Source organism: Muntiacus reevesi, chromosome 10, assembly GCF_963930625.1.
Source record: "Muntiacus reevesi chromosome 10, mMunRee1.1, whole genome shotgun sequence".
In the NCBI taxonomy this organism is placed as follows: Eukaryota; Metazoa; Chordata; class Mammalia; order Artiodactyla; family Cervidae; genus Muntiacus; species Muntiacus reevesi.
The window spans coordinates 43,357,027-43,379,488 of NC_089258.1; the positions used below are offsets into that span (position 1 = coordinate 43,357,027).

The following is a 22,462-nucleotide window of genomic DNA, read 5'->3' on the forward strand; positions in this document are numbered from 1 at the left end:
CATTTTTGCTTTCTCAGCACTTTTTCATTTCTTTATATTCTCTAAGTTATCATATGTTGCTCTTTTCTCATTCCATCTGTAGCACAAAATATTACATATCTCTAAGATCTAGAAAATTGTAGCTGATCAGTCATCCACTGCCTTTTCTTTCTTCATTCAAAATATCTTATTTAATTTTGAAAAGCTGTATTAAACTTAGTTTCTAATTCCTTAGAATAAACAGATACTAACACAAATATAAACTGAGACATATTAATTAACCAATGTTTATCTTTAATAGGAATCATGTACATCTTACTTTCTCAAAATTTCTATCCAGTTATTTAGATAATTTTGTTATGTGACGTGCTTACTTTTCTAGATTCTTTTCTAAGAAGTATTTTGCTATCTGCCTTTTCTTTAAATAAGAGCCATACCACCTCAGGTAAAATTAACCTTGGTCTGTTAACAGAAACATTAGACAGTGTTTGGTCTTTAGATCTTTAAATATATTTATATCTGTAACATTCTGGAGAGGGAGGTCACTGTTGTGTGGAATATCAGCTCTGAAAATACTTGGCTTGAACCTCGAGCAATCCAACCAACCTTGGATCTTCTTTGTCTCCAGATCATCTACAAATGTTAAGGTTTTTTCCTATGTCAATAAAGAATATACACACACATATGAGTTTGATTTTGTTTTTAAATTAAACGTTGAGCTAATATAAAATAAGATTTATAAGGTATGTGTAAGGTATCAAGTATCATAGTACAATGAAATCCATGTAGCCACTGCCCAGTTTAAGTAACATAACATACCTTTAAAATCCTGCCCCTGCTAGATACCATAATCTTCCCTTCCTGCTCCCTAATCACTCTAGAATTTTATGATCATTTCCTTGCTTTTTCTCAGTTATACCACACTTGTAACTCTAAATACTGTTTATTTTGAACTTTTATATTAATAGAATCATATGATATATATTCTGTGACTTTTTTTTTTTTAAACCTGACATTATTTTCCTGGTATTCATCTGCAGTATTTTTTGTAGATAAAATTCACTAATTCTCACTACTCTGTTGGCAAATACTGAATACACCTGAATTTATCCATCTACTACTAATGGAAAGTTGGATTATTTGCAATTTTTTGCTATTAAAACTGTAGAGGGACTTTCCTAGCAGCCTAGTGGCTAAGAATCCGCCTTCCAATGCAGGGAATGCGGGCTGATCCCTAGCCCAGGAACTGGGATCCCATAGGCCATGGGACCTGAGCCTGAGCGCCACAACTAGAGAGAAGCCCACAGGCTGCAGTGAGGATCCTGACGTAACCAAAAGTAAAATAAATGTCAAAAAAGTGAAGCCGCTGCACTGACAGGGTCTTTGTGTTTATGCATTAAGGACACGAGTCTCTTTATGGCAGTGATTCAGTCCTCACTGAGTACCACTGACTGACTATGTTTTATGATAAATGACATGCAATAATTCTTCTATATTGATTTTATAAGGACTTGCTTTCATACAAATGACAGCACATGATAAATTTAAGAATAATATTACCACATTTCAACTTTTTGGAAAATGTATTTCAGACTGTTACACAGAATCACATGATCCTCAAAATTCAAGTTTACAACTGATCTTCACAAGAGCCTTATCCATATACACAATAGTTATTCAGAAGGAAAAATTCGATACAGTATTTTAGTAATTACATGATTTGTAACCAATACTGAATTACTGAAAGCTGAAGAACTCTCAACGAATTACATATAGGATAACCATTCTCAAATACAAGAAGCGAGACAATAAAGGAAAATTTCCTGTTCAGTCGTAGAAAAATGATAAAGGCATTTATGATGAGATAAATGCTTTAAGTTAGTACACAACCTACTGGGCGAATAAAACTGCCACACTGGTTGGTAGTTTTGCTCTTGAATGCATGTGGTATGGTATTATCCATTTTGGAGAAGAAAACGGCAACCCACTCCAGTATTCTTGCGTGGAAAATTCCATGGACAGAGGAACCTGGTGGGCTACAGTCCATGGGGTTGCAAAGAGTCAGACACAACTGAGCATGCACACATTACCCAATTATCTGACATTAAGTAATACGTAAAATTTCAAGTCGGAGTTCTCAAAATGGTTGCTTGGTATTTTTGAATAGTGTCTGGTGTACTCAGAGTGTTTCATTTCATTTATCTTTTCTTCTTTTATACGGTTTAGTGGGACTGTGCAATGCTGGAGCAATAGTCCAGAATGTCCTGAATAGTGAATTCCATGTAACACCAGATCCAGGATAACAGCGAGCTATCAAACCTTCAAAATGCTTGTACTGGCGAATGAATTCATCCTGCATGGAGTGCCACACCACCTACAAAATGAAAATGAGAGTCGCTAAACTGCAAGAGGAAACAATACATAACAAGAATGTAGAAATACTGTCAAGACATATTCTAAGCATTTAGGATAGCATAATTCACTTTCACACATTGGAGAAGGCAATGGCAACCCACTCCAGTGTTCTTGCTTTGAGAATCCCAGGGACGGGGGAGCCTGGTGGGCCGCCGTCTATGGGGTCGCACAGGGTCGGACAGGACTGAAGTGACTTAGCAGCAGGATAGCATAATAGTTAATCACTGTGGATGGTGACTGCAGCCATGAAATTAAAAGATGCTTGCTCCTTGGAAGAAAAGCTATGACAAACCTAGACAACATATTAAATAGCAAAAACTTCACTTTGCTGACAAAGGTCTGTAGAGTCAAAACTATGGTTTTTCCAGTAGTCATGTAGAGATGTGAGACTTGGACCATAAAGAGGGCTGAGTGCCAAAAAACTGATGCTTTCGAACTGTGCTGGGGAAGATTCTTGAGTCCCTTGGACTGCAAGGAGATCCAACCAGTCAGTCCTAAAGGAAATCAACCCTGAATATTCATTGGAAGGATTGATGCTGAAGTTAAAGCTCCAATATTTTGGACACTTGATGTGAAGAGGCGACTCACTGGAAAAGACCCTGATGCTGGGAAAGATTGAAGGTGGGAAGAGAAGAAGGTGGCAGAGGATGAGATGGTTAGGTAACATCATCGACTCAATGGACATGAATTTGAGCAAACTCTGGGCAGTCCATGGGGTCGCAAAGAGTCGGACACGACTGAGCGACGGAACTGAACTGGGAGAGAGTGAAGGACAGGGAAGCCTGGTGTGCTGCAGTCCATAGGGTCACAGAGTCACGTCTGAACGACTGAACAACAACAGTTAAGAATGTACATCCTGAAGGAAGATTCATAACTCCTCGAGTGACCTTGAGTATGTTACACCACTCTTCTGTGCCTCAAGGCCCTCCTTATCTGTAAACTGGGTCGTGATAATAATACCTTCCTCACAGGTTCAAATGAGATTAAATGAGTGAATGTATGTAAAGTGCTCAGAACAGTGTTTGACACAGTAATGTTTATTACATTTCAGCTGTTATTGTATCTGTTCCAATATCCAACACAGATGTGGCTATGCACTACTATGCATGAAATAAGACTAAGGATTAAATGAAACTTCACAGCAGATGAAAGTTTAATTTATCTAAAATTAAGGATGCAAAACACTTCTTGATGACATGGAGGACACTAAGATGAGTCAGACTAATCATGAGCAATCAAAGGGATCTATAATCTAGAAGTGGAAACTAAATTAATGACAGATATAAGCAGAAATCAATACAACACTGTAAATCAACTATACTTCAGTCAAGAAAAAGTAAACAAATGAACAGTCCCACAAGAAGATAAATTTTAGACAACTATCAAGACAGAATCTGACACACACACTGACACAGTAGTACTGTCAATAGGCTACACTTACTCCACTTATTTCACATCAGCACAGTGCAAAGTGCTTTATGTATGTATTATTCTATTTAAATCTCATGACAACCTGGTGAGGGTGGGTACTATGAACGAACACCACTTCTATCTGCCAGTTCAAAGAGTGCCTTCTTCTAGGATTTTTCCTTGTAAATCCTAAATGTCACAAATCTTAAATTCCTAATAGTCAGCTTAAGACTATTTTACTAAACAGCTTTACTTACACTTTTTGCTTCTCATCTTTTAGCTCACAGTATTTCTTCCACTGGGAATGCCACTTCTATTTTATCTGTTAAGTTAGTATCTGACTTCCAGAGACTAACATAAATGCTTTCCTTCATGAAGCCTTCCATGATGCTAAAATCAAGAGTAATTCTTACTCATCTCTAACTGAGGTTTAAACCTGACTCTATCATACATTAGCTATGAGATCATGGTCACATTACTCTACCTCTCTAAGCTCTGATTTTCACATGTATAAAATGGCAATGGCAATAATATTACCGCCCACCTAGAGAGTACAGGTATTATTTCTGCTTTTCAAATAAGGAAACTGAGGCTCAGAGAGGTGAACTAACTTGCTCCAAACCAGGCAGTTTTACCTGGAGGCAGATTATGAACCCATATCCAGGCTCCCATGCTCACAATCACTCCACATTCCATTCCCTTACTACCTTCCAAACTAAAACAAAACACAGAAAGTCATGAAAAACCCATCCCCAAACAAAAGCAAAACAACTTAATGTCTCAAAATGATACCACAGAAAGATAAAATACAAGAGAGAGCCATATAAACTTGTATAAATATTCCTTTTTTCCTCACAATTTACTAATCTTGTCTGCATTTTATATGGCGCTTTCCTCCTGCACTAAAATTAGAAAATGTATAGCATTTCTAGAGGAATATTTAGGGGAAAATAGATATATATAAGGATGTGCAATCTAGGTAGGTTAAGAGAACTAAAGCATACCTGAAGTAAGTTCTCCTCTTCACATAAACGTTTATCAACCTTCTCGTAGAGGTTATCGAGACCTTTTTTCACTTCTTTTCCAGGATACTCTTTCCTAACTTTTCGGAGTTCTTGCTTGTTAAACGCAAGTTGATAGCTCACTTCCTCCTCTCTTATACCCTGTGCCACCCGAGCTTCCACACCTTCAAAGAAATGCTTCAAGGAAATGAAAAGAAACAACGGCTAAGAACGGCTCTCACTACCACTTAAATTAAAAAAAAAAAAAATCTGATTATAAAAGAGTATATATCCACTGTGTAAAAATCAGACAGTGTGTGAAAATATAAAGGATAAAATAATAATCAGCTATTATCACACTACTCAGAGATAAGCACTGTCAAAAGACTAGAATTCCCTCTAGTCTTTTGATGTGTGAGTATGAAAATGAGATTAATTTTGTATGCTATATTTTTCATTTAATATTTTATGTTTTTCCCAAAGTATAAATTTTAATGGCTGCATCATGTTCCGTCCAATGACTATACTATGTTTATTCATTCCTTCAGTATTAAGTATTTAATATTTTTTACTTTTTCTCTTGAAGTTGGCAAAATCTACTCATCAAAAACAAAATCTATTATAAATACAGTTATAAATAACTTTCATACATAGGTATTTACCCACATTTTTGATGACTGTCCAGCATAAATTTCTAGGACTATAATTCCTCAGTTGAGGAGTGTAATTGTTAAGCATTCTGAAGACTCTTCATATACACAAATTGCTTCCCAGAAAAGTTCAGTTACTTTATATTTCTGTCAGCAGTATATGACACTATTTAATCTTATCATACTATCATCAGCATTATCATAACTAAAGAAAAATCTTTGTCATTTTGAAAAGTGAAAAAGGGGGACTTTCCTGGCAGTCCAGTGGTTAAGACTCTGCCCTGCCAATGCAGACGGCATGGATTGGATCCCCGGTGGATGGACGGGGATGGGGAACTAAGATCCCACATGCCAAGTGGTGTAGCCAAAAAAAAAGGTAAGAAAGGTTTATTTGTCATTGTATTTCAATACTGTTCAGCTAGAAATGAAGTTTATCTGCTTTTCATATGCTCAGTAAGTACATTCAGAACCCATACCCATTTATATATGGGGATCCTAGTGCTTTCCTGATTGATTTTAAAAAGATCTTTTATATTTAGCATACTGACTGTTGTGCTGTTATAAATATTCTTCTCAGGTTGCCTTTAAAGTGTAATTGGTTTTTTAACATGTATATTGGCAAGTCTTTACTTGAGCACAACATGATTTAATACTGACAAGTCAAATCCCCTCTCTACTATTCTCTAAAATTTTCTTAGCAATTATTTATTTATTCTTCATTAAATTATTACATTTTTAATAATAATTTTCTAGACAAATCTGTTCCAGATATTTAAAATTTTTTTCTACACAGATTTTAATTAATGTATTTATTTTTCTACACAGATTTTTAATTGGTTATTATAACATATAGGAAACAAATTGTTTTTTGATGTATATATACCTTGACTAGGTTAAACAACCTACTTTCCTTCACCAGATGAGACAACCCCCACAGGTCACACACAGGTGACTGTAAGTCCGAGGGCCTCCCGGGTGGCGCAGTCACAGACTCCGCCTGCCAGCAGGAGACACAAGAGGCCCGGATCTGACCCCTGGGTGGTAGGATTCCCTGGAGAAGGAAGCGGCAGTCCACTCCAGTACGATTCTCTTTCCATATATCTTTATGTTTCGGTCTTACTGCATTGGCTAGAGCTTCTCTAACAATGTTACATAATAAAGGATTTATCAATGTTTCTGCTCTAAATTTGATTTCAAAGGAAGTTCCTTTATGTTGCAGTTACGCATCATGCAGGCTTTAGGTCTGAGACAGACCCTTTACCCTAAAGGAACATCTGCCTGTTCTTCAGTTTACAAGGCACTGGTTCTGCGTTTGAATTGCTGACAACAGATAGACAATTTTTATTTGACTCTAACTTCAAAACATAGATGACTAATCACACTGTGGGCCTAATTTGTTAGAAGGGTCCATTTAAGCTTCTACTATGTTGCAAAGTTCTCTAAAACTACCATTTCTCATGTTTAAAGATCAGATTTGCTCTGGGGAATGACAATTGGTCAAGAAAGGAAGGATAAAGAAAAGGCAATGAATAAAACAAATTTTTATTTTCTTTTTATCTTGATAGAATTTTCAAAATCTTCATCTGAGCTAGGGATAAAGGTTAGCCATTTACGAGATAAGAAATGGAAGACTGGTATAATGGAAAAGGCTAAATCTATGGTTAATCCCCCTGCTTTGCTACCTGTCAATTACTATAACTTTTTATTTACTTCCAGTTTCTTCATTTGTAAAACAAGGATAATGCTATCTTACCCCACATCATCGTTTACAAGAATTAAAAGAAATAATGTATATAAAACATCTAGCAGTGTCTGAGCAGCTTCAATATCTCAGTCCATCCTTCCTTATCCTCCTGCACCAGTGAATGAGCAAATTTAAATGTCTGTTGTGTTACTCACATCTAAACACAGGTTCAAAACCAAGAAAAATATACTGAATGAAAATATGCTTACATTTAGCTTTTCAAGAGGTTGTCCTAAAGAGTATATGACATAAGACTGAAGGTGATCTGTGTATTTTTGTTTGGCTTCTTTTTTTATCAGCTTCTAGACATGAGATTTTCAAACGAGAAAGTGTTGCAAAAATATGGTGGAAGTTTTCCATCATGAGGACATTCCTGGGGGTCTTCTGGCTTTCGTTTGCTACTTTCTCCACTAAAACAAAAATGGAAAAAATGTAACGATGACCTATGAATATGACCACATTTAGCTATGGAAAAATTACATGATTTTTTTCATTTATAACTTTAAGAAGTAAGCACATTTCTGGACTTAATCAAATAAAACATACTGTATTGAAGGATCGACCTAAACCTAAATAAAAAATCATTCTAAAACAGTTATATATATATATGGCTAAATTTGGATTCCTATTTCACATCTTTTAGCCAACCAAATCCTAAATTGTTCAAGTGCTTAAAATGTCAAAGGCAAATAAATGAATGCAATTGTAAGTACTAAGAAAAATAAACCTAATTAAAGAAATAATTCTGTGGTAGTATGAACTTTCTAAGAATGGCCCAAAACTGAGAAGTCATAAAGAGAAAGACGAATAAACTTAACATATAATTTGGAAGCTCTTACACAGTAAAACATACCATAAGCAAAACTGATTTATATCCTTCTAGGTTAACAAAGGATAACAAGACTGATAATACTGAGAAATACTGGGTCTCGAGGCAGATGTGACAGAAACTTTCACCAAACGCTCAAAGGACCAAACAGGTATAATCTTTCTGTGTGGTTATTTGGCAGAAACTCAACAGACACAAAACTTCTGACCCAGGAATTATTTCTAATAACTGATCCTAGGGAAATTATTGGACAATATACAGAAATATACAGAAAACTGGAAACAAACCAAATGCCTGTTAACAGAAGATCTGCTAAGTAAACAATGACAGATGGAACTCTATGTAATCATCAGAAGTGACTACGGTTATCTGTATCAGGAGACAAGGACAGACACTAGAATCACAGAGTCTAGCAGGTTCCAAACAGGGTGTAAGGTGTGAGAAACATTTCAAATTACAGAACACACAACATGTGCATATATGTCAGGGAGAGAGATATACTGAAAAGTTCACACAGGTAAAAATTAAATGTTAACCTTTGTATGATGAGATTACAAATTACCTTTAGTTTCTTCTTGATTTTTAAAGTCAGTTTGCTGATTTTGGGGGGTATGTAATGAGCATATACTACTTTACAATCAGACAAAGCAAAGCTACTTTGAATTTTAAAAGAAATATCAACCATATAAACATTCAATCATGTAATTTATCATCTTTCCCCTAAACCTGTTTCCACCAAAAATGTATTATCTGTAACTGTTGAGATAATTCTACTTTTGTCATTTTTTTTAGTTTTAAAAATTCCTGAATTGATGCAGTCAGATCATTTATTTCAAATTAAACACATCCACACTGTTTCTGTAACTTAACTGTGTGATCTGACATAGGAAGATGATGAATTACACTATTTTAGCATTAATTTGGGCTTCCCTGGTAGCTCAGCTGGTAAAGAATCGGCCTGCAATGCAGGAAACCCAGATTCAGTAACTGGCTCGGGAAGATCCCCTGGAGAAGGGATAGGCTACCCACTGCAGTATTCTTGACCTTCCCTGGTGGCTCAGATGGTAAAGAAACCACCTGCAATGTGGGAGGCCTGGGTTTGATTCTGGGGTTGGGAAGATCCCCTGGCTGATTGCACGGCAACCCGTGCCAGTATTCTTGCCTGGAGAATCCCATGGACAGAGGAGCCTGGTGGGCTACAGTCCATGGTGTTGCAAAGAGTCGGACATGACTAAGCGACTAGGCACACACACATACAGACATCACTGTTGATCAGCTCAAGAAGACTCTTGCTAAAATGTGAATGCAATCCACAAGGTCATTTTTGTGTTTAAAAAATGAATTTCAACTTTGCATACTGATAGCCCATATGAACCCTAAAATATAAGTAGTTCCTGGTAAATACAAAAGGGTTTTACACACTGTTTTTCAAATTTAAGAAATCTTTATTATTATTATTATTTTTAATATATATATTTTTTTATTTACTTGTGCCAGGTCTTCACTGCTGCATGTGGGATCTAGTTCCCTGACCAGGGATTGAACCCAGGTTCTCCACATTGGGAGTGTGGAGTCTTAGCCACTGGACCACCAGAGAAGTCCCAAATTTAAGAAATCTTTAATTTCAGAAAACTTAAAAAAGACTATAGACTATGGAAAATAATGAACACATCTGTCTCCCAACTTCTAACTTAATCAGAAATAATGAAAACAACCGACCAAAAACACCAGAAATAAGGAAAACCACCACCAAAAACTTCTTCATAATGTAACAAAAGTTACACCTGCAATGTGATAAGTAGTATATGCTTTATACTGATAAGTTTAGTATATGCTTTAGCTAGATAAGTTTAGTATATGCTTTATCTAGATCTCCACGACGCTCAGCATTTTTAAAGATTGATTCTGCGAGTCCAGCAAATTCTTCAAATTCAGCAACAAACGGGAGAATTCCTACTTTATTCTTCTTTGAGATCTTTACTTCTTCCATTTGCCTTATTTGGTTACTCTAAAGTTAGGCAGAAAGCAAGGGAGAAAAATAGCTAAGCAACTTAGAAAAAACATACAATTAAAAGTAAATATATATACCACAAAGGCATGATGTAATTTAATACCTAGAACATTTTGGACATTTACTAATCAAAGATTAACACAATATGGATAACTACGAAGAACTTATTTCTAGAGATTAAAAAGTACATATATATTATTTAAGAAACTAAAATCAAGGAAAAAAATCCAAATTATTCAAAACAAAATGCACTCAAAGCTTGTGAACCTCAGGTCTTTGTTTCAAGTAAAAACAACCAAAGAACACTTCTATCATTTATAAAAGGTAAGTATATAATGATTGCCCACTTTGGGGCAGAGCAGATACCAGAGCACACACAGGATCTCTCAAGATTATTTCTGGTTGGTGTCTATATAGTCATGTTGAGAACCACAACCATTTCCAAATCACATCAGCCTAAAATTTGTTTGGATAGAGAAGTTCTATGTTTTGGGGGTATGAGCACAGAGGAGAACAGGTACTTCTACTGTGGATTTGCATTATATAGTTTTCCATGTACCTATTAGTCATTCACTCTAAATCAGTATAGCAAAGTACTTGTGTAAGATGGATACAAAGTAACAAATAGACATATAGACAGAATATAGACACTTTGGTTCAAAATAATCAATTATGATTCTGTATACTTCCAGGGGATCTAGTTCTATTCCCAGTAAGAAGTACACTGCCAAAGTGTTGAATCATTTTCAACTCCTACCTAAAATTTCACTGTGCTGAGATTCTGGGGGTATAACCTGAAAACCATATGACATGTAGAGATTAGAAAAGTAACCGTTCTTTTGTTCAGTATGGTATTGGAAGTCCTAGACATAGCAATCAGACAGGAAAAATAAATAAAAGGAATCCAAATTGGACAAATAATTCTAAAACCTGTATGGAAACACAAAAGATCGTAATGCCAAAGCAAGCTCAAGAAAGAAGAACAAAATCAGAGGTATTATGCTCCCTGATTTCAAACTATACTACAAAGTTACAGTCATCAAACAATATGGTACTGGTACAAAAACAGACATGTACATTAACAGAACAGAGTGCCCAGGAATAAACCCATCCTTATATGGTTAATTAATCTATGACAAAGAAGGCAAGAATATACAATGAGGCAGAGACACCCAGATCATACCATTTTCAAAGGTTAAAGGGTACAAAACCATATCACTGTAGTGTGAGGAATCCTGAAAAGCAAAGTAAATGCAGGTAAGAAATGTACTGGAGTGCAGTGTCCAGCTTGGTAGTGCTTGATATGTTTCTAATTTTATCCCCAGTTCTTGGCAGGCTAATCTTTTTAGCCCTGTTCCTTGAAGAACACTTTGGGCTTGGCCACCAGATGAAAGTACTAAACTCAGATACCATCTATTCCACTTTCTGCAGTTGCCTGACATTCATTCTTTGGCTCAATACACAGAGAACCATTCACTACTTTTTCAAGGTATGCTTTAGGTCCAGATCTTGTCCCAAGTACCAAAAACATGTAACACTTACTGAGCACACACAACTGACGACACTGTGAAAAGACTTGATTTAAATTAAGAAACAGATTGATGATAACCAACAGAAGGAACCATCCTTTTCCCTTTAGTGACAAAAGGTCCATCTTTTAGAAATACATGCAATTTAGGAAAAAACATGACTTTATACCTTTGTCTAGGTTAATTTTACTAAATTTCTTCACTTCCCAGTTTTGAGAGGAACACGAACATTCTTCAGCAAACTATTACTAATTACCACTATTGTTCCCTGGTGACTCAGATGATAAAGCATCTGCCTACAATGTGGGAAACCTGGGTTCGATCCCTGGGTCGGGATGATCCCCTGGAGAAGGAAATGGCAACCCAGTCCAGTACTCTTGCCTGGAAAATCCCATGGACAGAGGAACACGGTAGGCTACAGTCCATGGGGTCGCAAAGAGTCGGTCATGACTAAGCGACTTTACTTTCACTTTCATTACTGTCATCATCATCATCATCATCATCATCATCATCATCATCATCACCACCATTACAAGCAATTAGTTACAAGCTCTTATTCTGTACCAGGCAATGTGCTAAGCACTTCATTTGAACCCATGTCTACATCTCCCTGACACTATTATATCTTACACTTCTAACAATTACATTCAACTGGATTGAGAGGTATTATATTAAAGTTTTATATACTAGTTTTATTCACTGATAAGAGCAAGAAAATCTTCATATTCTAAAAACATACAGTGTTCTCATGGTTAATGTTCTAGCTATTCTTATTCTATGTCACATGGGACTCATTATCTTAGACTTTAGTAATTCTTTATTTTCTTTTTGGCATCAGCTTACAATCAGACCTTACAGGTTTATCATCACTTCTGAAGAGAGCTGGGCAGGGAAGAGGATAAGTGGCCAAATTTCATAATATTTCAAATGCCAGTGCAATCATTTGGTGGGGAAGGAGGGTTAACAAGTCTGTTGAGGTGACATTTACGTTTCTACGGATGGCTTTTAAACTTTCAGAAATCAGTAAGTATTATTTTTAAAAAGTATAAAAGATGAAGTGGATTTTAATTACCCTTAATATTTTGATTATTCTCTCATTATTCTATGGGCTTCCCTGGTGGCTCAGCCGGTAAAGAATCTGCCTGCAAAGCGAGAGACCTGGGTTCGATCCCTGGGTTGGGAAGATCCCCTGGAGGGAATGGCTACCCACTCCAGTGTTCTTGCCTGGATAATTCCATGGACAGAGGAGTCTGGCAAACTACAGACCATGGGGTCACAAAGACTCAAACATGACTGAGTGACTTTCACTCACTCATTATTCTATGGCTATTCAAGCACTGGATTTAACTTAGAGGTTACATAGTAGAATAATTCAGATGATAAATACCTATTTTTACATATTAATACTAAATATATTCATAAAATGAAACTCTTTTTAGAACCTGGCCCAATCCTGTTCATATCTATGAGCTTACCAAAACCTAACAGAAAAAATAAAGTTAATCATTTTTTTCCCTATTAGAAGGAGAAAAATGATAACTACCAAAAGTTGTCATAAGAACAATTTATTCTTAAAGCAATATGATTAAAGCTATTAAACTGAAAAAAATACTTTAATCAATTAAAATAACCCAAATATTAATTATCCTATTGTGATATATTAAAAGAAGAAAAACAATAAATTCAAGTTTCAGTTGCTTCATTAAATCTATGGTCACTAATTGGTCACCTGGGATTTCAGTTACTTAGTGGATCTCGGGTGTAATCGTTGCTGCCTCTGTGTCAGCCACTCCAGGACTGGCCATGGTTCACAGTGTAGATGGGACACAACTTGGCACTAGCCTGCTCCTGGACACTGCAGCCAATACCCTGCTGCAAGGCGTGGGGATAGGAACAGTAGGTCCCCTGGTGGGAAGCCGGAAGTCTTTGAAACACACACACACACACACAGATACTCTGCAATGGTTAAGAGTTCTAAGTTACTGAAAAAAAAAAAATACCCAACTTACAATACATTTGTCAAAGTTCCTTTTGACAGTCACCAAATCATTTCCCAGTGTAGTGCTCAGAAAAGAAGCGGGGTCCACGTTCTGTGCAGTCCACACATGGCGACTCATTTTGACTAGCATGTAAAGGGAGTTAAAGCTATCGATTTTGTCTCCTAATGCAATCAAGTTGTTCAGTTCTGGCTCAATGCAGCGAAATATTTTAATCATCATTTGGCGGATCATGTCTTTCCTGTTCAGAAATACAAAACAGAATAGTTAGTACAAGCTTCAGGTGTATTCACCTTTAACTTTAATCCACTCGGTATACACAAATGACTAAAATTTGATATATCAACTAACACTGTCCAAATAGTTAATTATTCTAGAGTGGTTTCCAACATAAACATATTTTTTTGAGGTTGCATTTTTATCGCTCAAAATAACGTCCTTTGTAGAACTGGGTCCTGAAATGTGCTTTGTGATTTCCGAGAAATACACTACAATTCAAATGATACTTCCTACCAGCAAACATCAAAATTGACTGCATTTGTGTGATTACAAGAGCAAAGAAAAGCCAAAGAGCCATAAAGGGGACCAAGTTTACTTCATTGAGAAGCTCTGTAACACACTGGGCACACAGATCGGTGCTCTGAGTGTTGTCTGCTATGCACAGTAATCTGGACTCCTCACTGGGCAGCATTCCTTCCTGCTCAATTGAAAGTTTACTTTTTTCCCCACAATAAACAACAGATAGTAACAAACACATACTCAGATGAAACAGGCAGCGGTGTGCCAGCATTATGTTGCCGTGACAAAGTTCCTCCATCTGTGTCCTCTGCTTCAGTCTGCAAAAATTATTCAGATATTTTACATAATAAAAGGCTAACAAATTGACGAGTTTAGTTTATATAGCAATAGCCTGCTCAGTCTTAAAATTCTTAGGAGAGAATGTATGATGAGAAATAATGATTTTTAAAGGTAGTATTATCAATGAAATTATATAATTTAACATGTTGCTTCAGAATGTTCAGGAGAAGCTTTGTTTTCAGATTTTATCTGAGAATGAGAAGCTGTGTTTGCTTGTGAGCACATTTGGGGGGGGTGGGGCGGGAGAGAAAGGTAGAGGAGACTCAGAGGGAGTGCAGGAACGAGGGGACAATTTAATAAAAAGCTGAAAATATCTAGGGACATGTTCAAGGGAGAATTTTGAAAATTAAAATCATCCTAATAAAACTTGAGCATAAAAAATGCTGTCAGAAGTTCTTACAGAAATTAACAAATTTACTAGCAATACCATCTACAAGAACAAATCCCCTAACCATCTGAAAGACTTAATTTCTCAGTCATTTGAGCACTGTTTTTATATGTTAGTTCTTTTAAAGATCATCTTAATTTTAAAAAAACCACTCGATTTGCATTGTGTTTTTAAGTTCTTTAAAATACTCTAGCAAATGTCTCATTTTATTTTCTTACATTTATGCCACCAGAGAGCCATGTTCAATAGGCATTATTATACCCATTACATAGATGAGGAAAAGTAGGAATTAAATAATTAGTTTATGGTCTCATAGTAAGAAAGCCATAAGAAAGATTATGATTTGAGGCCTCAGCATTTTTTTCTTGCTTGCTTTCATTTATTTTTTAAGACCATGGGGGCTTCCCTGGTGGCTCAGCAGTAAAGAAATCTGCCTGCCAATGCAGGAGCCACGGGTTCAATTCCTGGGTTGGGAAGATCCCCTGGTGAAGGAACTGGCAATCCACTCTAGTATTCTTGCCTGGGAAATCCCATGGATAGAGAAACCTGGTGGGCTACAGTCCACGGGGTTGCAAAGAGTCAGACACGACTTAGTGACTAAATAACAACAAATATACATTAAAACATCATTTTTAATTTTTTAATTCTATTTATTTTTTCTTGATCACTAAAACAATAAATTTGCTTTTTAAAAATATTTTTTGCCAAGTAAACTCAGACATTTCCCCCACTCATCAATTTGGAGAATGTTTAGGCCTAAGATAGTCTAGAATATTAGATTAGATGCCCAAACCCTATCCCTTTTTTTAATATCTTATATGATAAAAATTATTTAAAAAATCCTTACAATGTAAGTTCTTTCTGTTCTGATATTAAAATTATGACAGTATAATGATTAGGCTAATTATGATACAGATCATAAATATGCGCTAGTAAATAAATGTCACCCATACCACAGTTCCAGGCATACTCTGATGCTGCTGTAGTTTGAAAAATTTACTTATGAAGTCTTGTTCTGCCAGACACAGGGGCTCCAGTTCACTCAGTACCTGTTCAAAGATCTGAAGAAAACCAAAATGATTCTACAAAGAACTGAACAAAACGCTTAAAATAACATTCCACATTTAATCACTTTTCTGCAGCAACCAGGGAAACTTTATCTATAATCTTAATAGAATCCCCCAAACAAATACTTCCAAGATTGACAGGACAATGCAGTACTAATGAGGCATAACAGGGTCAGAACATACCTAAAACAAAACTGACAACAATTACTCACTTGGAATCTGGAAAGAGGAACAGAGTGATAAAACTTTATTTAAACAATTTAGCTTCATAAAAGTTGTTTCCTCTTTGTAGTCACTCAAATAACTGGATTGACAATGCAAGCTCTTTATGATTTATAACAAATTTTAATAAAGCTGTTATGTCATTTAATTGATGAATCACATTTCAGCTGCCATTTGACCAGTATTTTTTTTTTTTAGATTCAGAAATGGAAAGTAAGACATGGTTAATTAAAAGAGTCAATAGAGCCCAAATCTTTGAACACAATTAAAGCAGTAACAAACTGGTGCTAGAAAACTGACAGTAATGTTTAAGAAACATGCGTCATTTTATTTTACCTTATCAAATCTGGCTCTGTCGGCGACATCGAGATCAGAGGCCGACATGTTTCCCATGTCCAGCAAGGAAGATGACTGAGACCGGCGGTTCCCGGAGCTCTGAACACTGAGCTTATTTAGACTGGAAGTAGACCCGGTTAATTTCCCGGAACTCCCGTGAAGACCTGGGAAATGATAAACCTTTAAAAGCTGTGACCTTCACGAATGAAAGGTTCATGGCATCCATCAGGGCTCCCTTCTGCTGTCCTGCTCTTCTGGGGCTCATATGGGTTAGGGCACAACTCTGCCACATGAAGAGGATGTACAGTGTCTTCCTCTTTCATTAAGATTTGTGTTCCACTTCTGAGCCTATGTAAAGATAGGTGAAATCATACAGAATCACAGAATAAGACTGAAAGGGATCTTAGAGATCACACTGTGCCCTGCCCAGTCTCATCACAGTTGTCTGATGATTTTTCAAAAGTAGATGAGGAGTTCTTTTCCACTCAGAAGACATGACTATGGATGAAAGTCACTGACCCCCTAGAATACTAGCTAACATAATGATTGTATTTCTAGAAAAAAACTGCCATATTCCAATATTATTTGCCTCTACATTGAATCAACATATTAGGCTGAACCATATGAAACTACCAACACTCAATTAATCTTTTCTTACTAAAAACGTCAATTACACATGACTCAACTTAATACATTCCTGAACTCAGACACTCTTGTTTTTTCAGCAAGTGAATTGATTAAAGTTCTTTTAAAAACTAAACAAAATGAAAAGAAAAAAAAAACAAAACAACAAAAACAAAACCCTGAATATTTGTTGTATTTAAAATACAACTAACATAACACATACATAGTTAACTATATTAATATGGGACATCTGAGTTTAGGTATAAACACAGGTATCTATCATAGCTATGAGGAAAAATGAGAACAATATGTCTGCACAATATCCTACATACACCAAACTATTAAAGGATTCTATTTTTACAAGAAAATGTGATGTTTTTATTCAGAATTAAATTTAAACAGTAAAACATTTTTATTCTTCTTGACTATTTCTCAGCTAAAGCTGTATTATTCACTGATGGTCAGAAGGGACAAATAATAAAATAAGTGATAAAAAATATGATATACAAATAAAATTAAAAAATAACAACAACAAGTATGATATACAGTTAGTTAGAGACAAACTTTGGTTTCATTATGCAGAATCTGACCATACGTAAAAGAAATTTTATAGTTTCTAAACACAGCCTGAAAACAAATGTATAATGGTTAAGACTTTTTGTAAGTTTCTGACTACCCACCATACATGTTTAACCATACCACACATTTCTTGGATGCAGTCATCCCACTTCCTTTCTGTTGGTTTTCTTTCTGGCCAAACCCTGGCAACCCAGAGAAACCAGTGTTTCTGGCGCAGCTTCTCCAGGATGAACGACTGGCTCCTAGACACACACACACACTGAGAGCACCTGCTGACACGCCGAGCACGCCCACTCTCTGCTTCCCGTCTGACAGCACTGCTTTTCCAGGCAGTGTGGCTGCGACGGGTTAGGCTGCAAGCGTCACAGACAAAGACAAGTTAGTAAGCTGCAATTTGCACAAACCGTGCACAAGAGGAAGTTAAAGCTCTAGTTTAAAAGACACATGCAAAGAACCATGAGCATCAAGTAATGAGAGATGCAACATATGTTTAGTTGGTCAGCTACTGCTTGAGAAATTACATGACAGAAAAACCTTTACTAGTCTTTTAATGTACTATTTGATGCAAATATTCAGGTAAAAATATCTACATTTGTAAACCTCCCCCACACTTTTAAGTCTCCTAAGCTGATGTACTTAAATTTAAAGACTACACTTCCAAGTTCTGATTTCTGAAGAAAACAGAGTTCAAGTAAATAATTTAATACAGTGAAAACTTAATAGAATGAAGTTGCACATTTATACATTAAATGCATTAACAATCTTGTATTCACTGAAAGCTCTTGGAAGGAATCTCCACTGTACTAAATAATTTTTATACTCCCTCTGATAAAAAAATTATGAGTGGAGTTTTAAAACCATTTTAGAAATAATAAGCTAAACTGTTTAGTAACTTAGCTGGCTCTGTGAACACTGAGAATAAAACACATGTATCAAAATACTAATTATTGGGAGATGGGTAGGTAGAATGGTAAAGCTGAGAGACAGGTCTAATGTGGGAATTGGAGTTCTTTCAGGGTCATTTGGCATTTCCTTTATCTAAAACCTCTCTTTAGTATTTGTTAGATCAATTGTAGAGATCGTTTTGTGAAACATTCTAAACCCAAATGAGAATCTAACTTGAATGGCAAAGAAAGAAATTACAGAATAAAACAGAAAATTAATGAATATAACTCTAGAAATATTTAAGAAATGGAAAACAAGGTGTCAACTCCTGCCAAACAGGGATAGTGATAGTTGCTATTGCTAGGCAAAAGCTCGAGTATAAACTACTAATTTGCCACACCAAAAACATGTCAATCTTCCCAGCCTTGTCTGCCTGAAGTTTAAAGGAATATGAAATGATAAGGCTGGACACACAGCAACCAGGAGCGGGGGATGCACTGGAGCTACTAGCTTGTCAATCTGAACAGTACCTTCTGGCAGTCTTAAGGTGTCACTCTACTAGGTTCACCAGTTTCAGAGCAAAGCCTAATTCTGCATATATTTTTCTTTTTTTAAAGTAGTTAATAAATACTACTAGTGCCCTATTTGGGCTCATAAAAAAGTCTATATTATTTATCAGCAAGAAGTAACAATATTCTGGTAAATTTTAAATATCCTTAAACAATTCCTGCTAGAGTATAAGCACCAAGAGGGTAGGGTCTTTGCTCATTGCTGCATTCTCAGTATCGAGCAGCGATTATCATGTAATAGGTAATTAATAAACATTTACTGAATGAATCTTCCACTCAGGACTGAATGTAGTCTTGTGTTCAAGACTCCCTTTGGAGTCAACAAGATTTCTTAATTTCAGTGGAGAAACACTGAAAAAAATGTGTTTGGCATATCATTTTTTAAGTTTTGGATTACTAAAGATAAGGAAGTTATTATGTAAATGGACTCAACTAATATTTGTGTGTCTTATCTTAGTAGTAAAAAGAAAAAAAATGGGCAATTTAAAAAATTATTACTAGATATCCTTTGCCTGTCTTTTCATTCAGTACATCTGAGGAATACAGAAGAAAAACAAAACACTAAAGTATCAATCTCGGGAGGACAATCCCACACCTCTGAGACTATCAGGGTAACCTTCTGACCTTAGAAAGGCAAAGGTCTTATAAAAACCTTACCACAAAGAAAAAGTGTTTTACTGGCATTTTAACATTGTTTTAAATTATCTAAACTAAGTAGATGTTAAAGACTTGAATCTCTATGACTATACACAATTTCCTTTTGTAAAATACATTCAATCTGACTTTCTATTCTTTTTTTTTTTAACCGCCCGCCGCTGACGTTCTATTTTTATTAGTATCTCGGATGCAGCGTTTTCAGAGCAAGGAAAAAACAAAACAAATTTACAATTTTATTCATAATTACTTAATTTTGATCCATTGAAAATTTATCTTCCCCAAATTTTAGGTTTCTCTTTTAACTGTAATTACTATTAAGAACTGATTTAAACATAATTCGAATCCTTGAAAAGGTATCTTTAAAAAGTTTACATTCTATCTATTTAGAACTTCTGAAGTCATTTGTATTTAACTTGAAATTTATTTTTAAATGTTGACCAACAAGCTACATTTTCAAAGATGAACAAAATAGTTTTTATCCTCTGAATTCTGTTTATTATTTAGTTTTTCCTTTCTTGTAACTGATAACATCAAAGTAATAGAAACTATAATTTTTTGGTTACTCTCCTATTTCTTACTACTTAATAGATACATACGAGAGATGTAATTTTAACCCTGTTTTAAAAGTATCTTCTAAACTTGTCTTAGGTTAATTAAAAATTTTTTAACAAGATAATTTAAGAACTTCAAAAAATAAGAAAAAAAAATAAGGTTTTAGGTTAATGCAATGATACCATTAAGATAGTATTGTATTTGATTTAAATTATATTCCAATTATGTCATTTATCTCAATGAGAATCTTAAGCTTGATAAATTAATATTATGACAGGGGCATTAATAACCTCCCAAGGAGGTAGTTTTAGAAAGATTTCCCTTTTACTGCTGTAGCAAGTGATGACAAATATACGAAATGAAAACAGTAAACATGTAGCTGTATTAATATGTTGTTTACTAAAAAGAAAAACTGATTTAACATATCCATGGTGAAACATTAACAAGGATATAAACACACCGTTTAAGAACAAGTAACCTTTCCGGATGAGTTAGCATTTCTGTTTCCAAAAGCCTATTGTCCCAATATTTTTATCAGTATCTTTACCAAAGTGTAATACACAGATTCAAACCATTTAAAAAATCGGAACTAGTATCACCAATATATTAGTGTTGTATTAAAAAAAAAAAAAAAAAAAAAACCACAAACCAGTGAATCACAAAATAATTACCCACTACTAAAGATAGTCTTCTTTGTCCTAAAGGAAAGAATGGAAAGACGAGCTATCAATTTCAATCAGGGCACAGGCTCCTTTCAACAAGCAAATGCTAAACTCATGGTTCTAAAGGGGAGCTATGCAGACACAGAGGACACACTGTAGCCATTTAAGGCCAGGTTCTGACTCCAACAGGCACAGAACTCCATCCAAAAAGTCCAGAGATGGGTACATGCAAGAGCAGAGTGGCCTCCGCAAATCATTTGCTTGCAACTTGATACTTTCACTGGTTATCCTTTTAAATCAAGTTTTTTGTTTATTTAACATATTTAGAAGCAACAAAAACCCCTCTTGTTTCAAAAATAACTCTTTGGAAAAATAAAGTATAATTACAGGAGAAATTTTGGTGACATTTTTACAGCCCCTTCACAGGGGAGAAAACACTTAGCAACTTTCTTTTTGATTCAAAATAGCCAGTGACAAGTAAGAAGCCAGGCATCGACTTCACTTCCCTGTGGAGTGCAATGACTTAAGAGATCACAGACTTGCCTCCAACTGATACAAAAGGTCTTTTAGGAAATCAGAAACTGAACTTCCAACATCTGTCTCTTAATCTAGTACTTTCTCTCCAGACTGCACTTCATTCTCTGGTCAACTGCTGCTGCTATGACTATACACAGCTGTCCCTGGTATCTGTGCAGGGTTGGTTCCAGCACCAGTGGTGGACACCAAAATCCATGGATGCTCAAGTCCCATGGTTGGTCCTCCGTATTTACGGGTTCCGCGTCTGCGGATATGAGGTGCACTGTACTTTTATTAGACCCGGCATGTATATACAATTGCTGTCAAGTTCACATACTGCAGAATTTTAATTAGTAAAAATAAGGCTTTAGAGACATACTTGTTCCATGAAAAACCTATAAATCAAACCAATGCATTAGATTTATTCTTTTACTAATTCTATTGTATCTCCTTCCACCTTGCCTAAAAAGTCTTAAAATTATGTGTCACAGATAAATAATTTTTAATAGAAGAGAAAACAAGGGGACTGAGGTGCCTAAGCTTACCAAGCTTCTTGCTTTCTTTAGTTGTGCCAGTCATCTTGATCTTTGCAACTTCAAAGAAATCTTTAATTTCTCTCTCATAGACTCGTGATAAACAATCCATGCAATTCTTAAAAGTGAAAACAACACATACTTATTAATAAAACAAGTATAACAAATTCCATTTCTCAATCCCCCCATATCCTTTGTGCTTGTTTTCAATTTTGTGGTCTTAAAATATTTGATGCATTTCATAGGACACAAGAAGGCTATTTTCCATCTTTTAAAAAAACTGAACTGGCATCATAATATTAACAATTTGTAAAAATATGAAGTTGAATAATCACACTCACATTTTCACTTTTATACTTTCAGTTCAGTTCAGTTGCTCAGTCATGTACAACTCTTTGCAACCCCATGGACTGCAGCATGCCAGGCCTCCCTGTCCATCACCAACTCCA

At 35.6% G+C, this 22,462-nt stretch overlaps 1 protein-coding gene and 1 non-coding gene across 2 annotated transcripts in view; both read right to left on the reverse strand.

Annotated features, from left to right (window-relative positions):
* Positions 1-670: 670 nt before the first annotated feature.
* LOC136176344 (exocyst complex component 1-like) overlaps positions 671-22,462 on the reverse strand; it is a 39,367-nt gene continuing 17,575 nt past the window's right edge. The window contains 11 exon segments of the mRNA XM_065946512.1: positions 671-2,263; positions 2,266-2,353; positions 4,809-5,003; positions 7,409-7,492; positions 7,494-7,631; positions 9,875-10,036; positions 13,578-13,806; positions 14,325-14,401; positions 15,765-15,872; positions 16,437-16,600; positions 22,026-22,131. Of these exon segments, the coding sequence (XP_065802584.1) occupies positions 2,202-2,263; positions 2,266-2,353; positions 4,809-5,003; positions 7,409-7,492; positions 7,494-7,631; positions 9,875-10,036; positions 13,578-13,806; positions 14,325-14,401; positions 15,765-15,872; positions 16,437-16,600; positions 22,026-22,131 (1,413 nt within the window). The 3' untranslated portion in view covers positions 671-2,201.
* Positions 9,553-9,625, reverse strand: TRNAG-CCC (transfer RNA glycine (anticodon CCC)). Its single transcript has one exon. It is a non-coding gene; the product is annotated as a tRNA-Gly (tRNA).